The sequence below is a fragment of the Cheilinus undulatus genome, linkage group 16 (assembly GCF_018320785.1).
Source record: "Cheilinus undulatus linkage group 16, ASM1832078v1, whole genome shotgun sequence".
NCBI lineage: Eukaryota > Metazoa > Chordata > Actinopteri > Labriformes > Labridae > Cheilinus > Cheilinus undulatus.
In genome coordinates this window covers 17,298,043-17,306,392 of record NC_054880.1, presented here as the reverse complement: position 1 = coordinate 17,306,392, position 8,350 = coordinate 17,298,043, and the positions used below count along the sequence as shown (strand labels likewise).

The following is an 8,350-nucleotide window of genomic DNA, read 5'->3' as shown; positions in this document are numbered from 1 at the left end:
CATAAATCTCAGTGTTTTCACATGTTTACAGCAACATATCTAGTGTGTTGACACAAGTTTTGATTTCACTTTACAGGGATTTTAAACCTACTGTAGGTTCAATGCTGCAATTTATGGTGTTTGTAATTATTATGATATTTTTACAATCAATAATAATGCTATATTTAGTTTGATTCAATGTATATTCCAGCAATTGGTTCCAGGAATTAATAATCAATACAATGTTAAAATGCCATGAAAAATAGCATTTGTGCTTCCTTTTCTGACAATGACGTCAGAGGAAAATGGCCGCTTTGGTAATTTTATCAATGAAGTCATCGTTCAATTCATAGACATATATATACATACGTATATTATGTCTACGGTTCAGTTAAGATTATGAAATAGTTGAACTACACTTCCCAGAATGCTTAGGGGTGACATAGTCCGGTAAATTGCTTCCCCGAGTTGGCTACTGTGTTATGTGACTGCCACCGGACGGTCATCAGTAGGAGGTGCATGAAAACGTGCCCGGCGACACTCTCTCTCTCTCACACACACACAAACACACACACACACACACAAATGCTTAACCATGCAGGCAGCTGAACCCGGACCATCAGCATCAGGACTGGAAGCCGCAGCAGAGATGTAAACATGGATTAGAAAATAATGTGCCTCGGCTGTCATCGTCAACATGTTCCCGGGAGTTTTCTATGCACTGCTGGCGGGTTTCCTCGGGGCTGTGGCGTCGTCGTCGGCCAAGCTTTCCCTCGGAGCCGACTATTTGAAGGGAGTCTGTGAAACCGGACTCCGGACGTGGGGAGAGCAGCGGAAATTTCGACAACCGGACGAAACTACCGCCTGCGACCGGGTGAGTTATCGTTAAAGTGTATTTAATTATTAACACGGTGAGGATAGCTGCTGTGAATAATGCAGCGTGCCCGCCTGCTAGCGAGGTAATCTCTTTTTCACAGAGGAAGTTGGGGGGGTTATCCCCGCCTCCCCCCTGCATCTCCTCCCTGACTCCATCAGCATTAGCACCATCTGGGGAGCCCATGCAGCAGCTGCGCTCTCGTGCCGTGTCCGCGTGCCTGAATGACATTGCAGCTCGTACGATCGTTGTGACGCTATGTGCTATCGCGTTATTTTCCTACCGTAGAACTTGTCTCGTTCCTGTGTTTTGGCGCTGATAAGTGAGGGGAAAGGATGGTTTCTTAATGAAGTGTTAGGTTTCTGGCGTGTGACCTTCAGGCTCCACACTGTGATGTCAGAAACATCTGCAGGCAGCTGTCTGCAGATGTTTCTGACATCACTATGGACACGTCAACAGTGAAGGTGAAGATGAAGGTTAATTAGAATAGCAGAGAGTATGGTGCCAAACAAAAGATGCTGAAACCCAAGCTTTAAACGCATGAAGACTTAAGACAGAAAAATACTATGGACCTCTGGTCAATGCATTCCTGCAGTGTGAGATATTTGCTTTGTTTCATAGTTATTAAGAAATCTTATTTACTGTTCTTGCATAAAACTTTAAATAAAGGGATGCTGAAACAGCTTTGAATTTCATGCCATGAATATAAAGAAAAGTCGAACACATGATGCATTCCTGTAAAACTGAAGATGTTACCAGTCTCTTTCAGGAGAAAGGAAGGTTTTATCATGTTCTAAGAAAATGGCAAGCTTGTTTTCTTTCCTTTATACTTGCTTTACTTTGGTTTAAATAATGCTTAAAATTTGAATTATTTTACAAACTTTTTATTAAGGCAAGAGTATGTTACTATATTAGTCATAAACAAGTGATCAGGATTTTACTAGGCATTTTATACACAAGCAACAGGAAAAAGGCAACTCATTTAAAAAGTCCAAGTTCTCCATGAACACTTTTGTCATTGATTAGGGGTCTGTACACATTAACAGATTGGGAAACACTTATTTGGAGCATAAAGTACATACGAAAATGGTGTCTTTTAAGAGGTTAATATTAAAATATTAAAATATTTCTGTCTCAGTCATAAAAATATGCTGTCCCATTTAAACAAAAACATTTTGGGAAAATTACCTTATTCCAAAAATCCAAGTTCAACAATGAATTATTTTAGAAGTTTGGAAATGTTTAAAAATGTGAAATGTCTTGGGGGATGGACTCCATCGTGATGTCTTCGTCTACTTGAAGGGGTAGTGAGGGCGACAGCAGGATAGCATACACCCCTATGGAGTCTAGACATGTGGTAGTGGTGATGGACGGAGTAGGATAAGATAAGGAATGAACTTCTGAGGAGCCTGGCCTGGACACCGATAAGATGACTTGGCACTGGTATCAAAGGGATGTGGGATGGAACACTGATGAGATGTAATAGATGTGGCTGGGGTGGAGGAGGGTTGCTGCTGTTGCACTAAAACAAAAGACTGACTGCAGAGGAGAGGAGATTTTAAAATATGACAGCTACAGCATGATTGGATGGAGAGAAATCCTGGCTGAATGGGTTGACTCAGGATTGAAGTGAGTAGATGTCCATACTAGCTGATTACTGGAGCAGGAAAGGTGAAACATGTGAGTGTAATTATTAATGAATGAAAGGATGAATGGAAATGAAACAGTCTTCCTGCTTGAACTTAAACCTATTTTACTGGCTTTGTTGCAATTCATCATTTACAACTTTGCATCAAAAGTTGGAGCAACTTATTAGCATTGACACATTTTATGAAATACATGATATTGTACCATTTTCCATACCTCATTAATTACACAGTTAAGCTCCTGTTTGATACTTGAACCACACACCTACATTTTTATTTTCATTATTCCAGTAAGTAAGAAAACAATCTCATGTCCCAATCAACCTGGTCTAACCTATGGTTTATGCTGCAATTGTAATTTTATAACTTTAAATACTCTAATTTACTTTTAATGCCATGATGCATGTTTGTCAGACTTAAGCTGTTGATTTATGTATCAGTTTATATTATTTAGCTCTTGCTACTTTGTGTGTTAATTAGTAAATCCCCTTTTTTGTTTCTTAATGCATTGACTTTTCAATTGTCTCCAGTCAACAAAAAAACATAAATAAGTAGGCTTTTCCTTCATCATAGAGTGGGAAATTGCATAACAGCATGTTGATAAGATAAGACAAAACTTTGTTTGTCCCAAAGAACATTCTTGTTCCAGACAGCACCAACAACCTGGCATAAAAGATCAGAAGAAAAGCAACACAAAAGCGCATCAAATAAGAGTGAAATACAAAAAAATAAAACGAGAAGATTATGAAGAGTTAAAGGAGTTAAGAGTCAAATTCAAAGAAATTGTGTCTATAAAAAGAATAAATAAAAACATGACAAGAAACACTAAGGAAAGTATGACAGTAATGCCATTAGTGATGACAGTATCAGCAGTTGAAGACCCAAAGCTAGGATCTGTTATTGTAAGATCCATGTAGTGACCACAGTTTTACAGAAAAGTCCTTCTGTGGTGTTCTGCAATGCTCCTTGGTACTCTTCAGCTGTTTGTGCTCTGGTAGGACTCCAGAGTCACCAGCCTGTTTTATTCACCAACTCACCAGATATTTATCCCTTGTCCTGTGGGAAAATGACCTGAGTAAAGATACAGTAGCAAGATACATGAATCTGGTTCAAAAGGGATGACAATAGAAAACTGAAAATGACGTATCACGGGTAAACAATCACTGTAATCCTTTCTCAACTATTAAACTTTGTGCTCTTGTGCTGTAGCTCCATATCCCTCTGAGGCTGCTGTGTGGCGGACTGCTTTTCACCTGCAATGCTGTGATGTGGACCTTTCTTGCCAAAGCACTCAGGTATTCCTCTTCCTCCACCCGAACCACTGTGACCACCACCGCCTCCAACTTTATATCTTCCGTAAGTAACAACCTCACTTTGTGCTCTTTTCTTAACATTTAATAGGCTACATTCTTGAAGTGATGAGGAGATTGATGTGGAGTGTAGGTTAATTTCAGAGTAACCTTTCTTTCTTTCCTCCTGATATAAGATGCTTAATTTTAGAAACTAGGCTGGACCATATTCAGAAATAACATTTTGCGCTGAATTAGACTTCTTATAGGAAGAAGAGTCCATCAGTGCATCCTTACTGGCTAATAGAAATGTAGCGGTTGAATAACTTTGACAATAAATTAACTCATTTTGTTTCCCTCTGCAGGCTTTCTTGGGGCAGCTTATCTTTGGTGAAGCCCAGATAACGTTGTGGTGGGTTGGGATCTCCTTGACCTTCTCTGGTCTGTTGGTACTGCAGAGAATTTCACCGCAGGATGGACATCAAAACACAGTCGCAAAGGATGAATAATGTGATTTTGTCTCCACTAGCCCAGTACAGCCTGGATCACTACTGCTAGCTGCAGTAAGTGAGGAGGTTTGGCCGGCATCTCCTTTGATTTTAACACCCAAAGAATTGCAATAAAACTGATTGTTATTGCACTGTTCTGGCAGAAAAGGGAAATTTCTTGTTATGAAATTGGTCTTCAGTTGAACTTTTTCTAAACAAAATGTTTCCTTTTTGACTAAATTCCTCTTTTATTGTGTCCTTCCTGAAAAGACAACGTATCTTATTAAATCAGGGACTATTCGTCTTTCAGGTTTCAGACTTTGGCCAGGCTGGAAAACACTCAGTACGTTTACATGATGTTAAAAATAAGTCAATTTATTATATCAGTACAACTAAAACTGGATATTTAAGAGGCATGTAAACACATCAGTCCAACTGACAACGTATGAAGTCAAACTACTCACCCACTCAGATAATGTAGTTGGGAACGGATTAACTCTTGCAGGTACACACCTCAACTGACCCCAAACTAGCCACTACATTCTGTGATTTGTTCACAGCTTCCAAGCCAGACTTTGACCTCCTGAGACCCAAACTTTTATTTGGAGCGTAGTTTTATTCTCTTTCACTTATTTTGGATAACTGGGGCCTGATAAGTTTAAAAGCTCAGCCTTGTCTGTGAACAGGAAGTATTTTTCACCAAAAAATGATGTCTGCATATGATGGACCACAAAAACTTGCAAATGCCAAGTATGTACTAAATTTCCCCTTAAAGATCTGAAGGTTATGGAAAATTATAAATAAAATGTTTAGAGATTTGCAAGACATAAGAAACAAATCCTCTAAAATTTCAAAAACATTACCATAAATGTCTGTGAAAACTCTTAAACATTTGTTTGAATTCCATAAAAATACCATAAAAAGTCCTCAAATATTCTCCAAACTTTAAAGTGAAACTTAAATAAGTGAAAAGATCTAGATACATTTTTCATCAAAAAATTCTTGAGAAATCTTGAACATTTTAAATTAAAATTTCTAATCAAACTCCCCCCAAAATTACAAATAAATTCCCCAAACATTTCAGGGAAAATTATGGAAACTCTCTAAAGAAATTCCTCCAAACAGCCAAACACATTCCCCCAAATTTCCATAATAATTCAGGAAAATGTCAAAGGAAATTCACATCTCTAATTTTCAATCAAATTCCCTTAACATATAAGAAGAGATTTCTAAAATTTCCAAATCCCCTTATAAAAACCTCAAATGAAACTTTTGAAAATATAAAAAAATTGCCCTAAAAATCTTTTGAAAATTCCTAAAAAATTTCAAAGCAAATTTCACTAACACTAAAAGCAAATGACTTGCCTTTCCCTAAACAACTATCTCAAAAATTCAGCAGAATTCACTGCTATATTGTAGGAAAGCCAAAATGCTATGTCCTATGCACATATAAGGTCTTAGGAGGTTAACATAGAAATTCAACCATAATAAATATGCAAAAGAGTCAGGAAGAAAATAGGATGAACATATCCAGTCTCTGGTAGTGGCTGAATACTTAGACAAGGACTGCAGTCCAAACAAATGGCCTAAATAAGCAATAACCATAGCTTAACTTAAATGTACATGTAAACGTACTGACTGCTGGCTCAGCTGTGGCACTACCTTGTTAAAACCTCTTGAAAGGAGATGCCGGCCTTCACTTCAGATCGACAATGCAGCTGCTTTATCCTGGTTAGTGGAGACTAGAAGAGTTGGATGCCCTGAAGCTCTTAAAGATAGTTATCTTTAACCCACGAGCTTACAACGAAGCAAAAACAACACTAGCTTTACTTTTCTTTTGGGGAGTCATTCATTTTAAATCACAACTCTTGTGCTGATAGAAAATTGGGATGGGTAGGAAAATAGGTTGAGGAATAATGACATATTTTGAGTGCTAAATCTATTTGCTTATCAGCTGAGAGGTGGACATGAAGATTGATACCATTCTCATGTTTGTGCAGTAGTGTAAACACGAGGCTGATAGGTTAGCATGACTAGATGAGGAGGGAAATGTTTAGCATTCCCAAAATTAGGAGTCAACAAAAACTCCACACTTTTTTTTGACAAATTACAAATCAAAAGGCAGAACATTTTACATTAAGATTAGTAGCCTTATATGGTTTCCAGTACTTTTTCTAAGCTAATTACTCTCTTTGTTTGCTATCTTATATCCATGACTGGTTAGTTTAGCCTAGCCAAATTAGTGGTGGAAAGAAACAGCCCGCCTCCCTCCATCCAAAGAAAACAAAATCTGCCTACAAACATTTTTGAATCCAAATAAACAAATGAGTTAAATTTCGTTGCCCACAGCAAATTAAAATGTGTCCTGTTTGCACTCTACTAGATTCAAAGTGTTGCACCAGCTGAAATAGTTCCAACATAAGATTATGTCACAACTTAAATCTTTCACAAAGCTGCTAGTAGGGGGGATAGGAGGAAAACTTGGAGGATGGGGACGAGCAGAGGGTGTTAATGGCTATGTGGTGTCAGCAGTGTGACAAATATTTCTCAGAAGTGTACTTTAATTTTTGTGCTGCTTTTTTTTTCTCATGGGAAGAGATAATTTATTCAACACAAATCAGAGTAATGTTAAATCATCTTACATTTCACTGACAATATCAACACTTATTTAACACCAGCTGTAAACAAAGGATGTAGGCTTTAGTTTTATCATACTGTCATATTTAATCAGCAGACATGAGAGTGGTATCACTGTCCTTGTCTAAATCCCAGCTAATTAACAAAAATGCATTGCTCACATATGTTGACCTTTTTCTTTAATGGGAGAGAGCGATAATATCATCTTTAATAAGAGGACCGGTTTGCATAATTATGGGCTGATACAGATTGATTCCCAGTCAGTCTTTAGGGATTTGTTCATGAGCGATGGACAAATAGCATCACTGGCTACATGCATGATGCCACCACCAATCAGCTTATGCATTATGTATTACAGCCATCAGATCACCAAAGGTTTCTTAACTCACATCTCCTTAAGTTACTAAGACACTCACTGTAATAACCCTACACTGCAGCTACACTGACTTTGCATTTAACGCATGCTCGAGGTAATGTAATAAAAGGAGCACTTAGCTAATGAGGTGCAGTTGTATTTCACGAGTAATAATAAACTTAATGTAACACTGAAAGGCTCATCCCTGGTCAGAACTCACTGTCTGCCTAGGTCTTTCTTTTCTTTTTTATTTGCCTTTCTTGACAGCTTGAGCCTTAACCTCAATATACAAGCATGACAGATGTTTCCAGCGGCAGCTTGTCTTCCATTTCATCATATATACAGTATGTGCATGTTCCTGCCAAGGCCTGACTCAGATATCTCACACCAAAGCTTCCAACATTGTCAGTCCACATCCAAGTGACGTCCTTGCAGAGCTGCATCATATTATTAGACTCTCTTGGCTCAAGTGGCCAAACTGTCTCTATGGTGTAAGAGACGTCACTTTGCCTCTTCATTGCCTGTTTGGCTTTCACCGACCTGCATTTGCATCTCATATTATTCTGTTGCATGTCACGTATACCATCGATCATCTCTTGGTTTAATAAACACCTACATCCATTAAACATTTCCTTCCTAATCCCCTGGTGTATTCGGTGACAGTGCAATAACATCATACTTCCTCTAAATTTCATAACACTGTGATGTGTGTAACAATGAGGGAGCTTTGAGCTACATAATTGTGATGGCAGTATAAGCGACTAGAGGGATGTTTCTGTAAGCATTAAGCAGCTATATAAGTGTATGACATGAAAGGCTGAACAATACAAGATCACACTTTGCTGTTTTTGGATACATATCATAATATTAATGCATAATGGTAGCTATAATGCCTGTCTTTAATGTCCAACAGCAGCAATGCACAAAAATGTTAGACGTCCTTCTAACGGCTGCTGTGCAGTTTTGTATCATGTGATTTACATGTATCCCTATAAATGTGATTGCAGTGACAATGTAATTATAAAGTTCTAATGTGAAAGGCTGGCTGAGTGATGTTTCATAACAGGACTGGACTCTCATAG

At 38.1% G+C, this 8,350-nt stretch overlaps 1 protein-coding gene across 1 annotated transcript; it reads left to right on the top strand.

The window, feature by feature from the left end:
• The first annotated feature begins 422 nt into the window (after positions 1–422).
• Positions 423–8,307, top strand: LOC121524484 (transmembrane protein 42). The gene is made up of 3 exons (XM_041809905.1): positions 423–853; positions 3,709–3,855; positions 4,154–8,307. The coding sequence occupies exons 1-3, from the start codon at positions 677–679 to the stop codon at positions 4,295–4,297; spliced, it is 468 nt and encodes a 155-aa protein (XP_041665839.1). The 5' UTR covers positions 423–676; the 3' UTR covers positions 4,298–8,307.
• Positions 8,308–8,350: the final 43 nt, after the last annotated feature.

Coding starts and splice junctions, on each gene's coding strand:
- LOC121524484 (XM_041809905.1), top strand. CDS start 677: ATGTTCCCGGGAGTTTTCTATGCACTGCTGGCGGGTTTCCTCGGGGCT. Junction 854..3,708: donor AAACTACCGCCTGCGACCGG/GTGAGTTATCGT, acceptor CTTGTGCTGTAG/CTCCATATCCCTCTGAGGCT. Junction 3,856..4,153: donor CCTCCAACTTTATATCTTCC/GTAAGTAACAAC, acceptor TTCCCTCTGCAG/GCTTTCTTGGGGCAGCTTAT.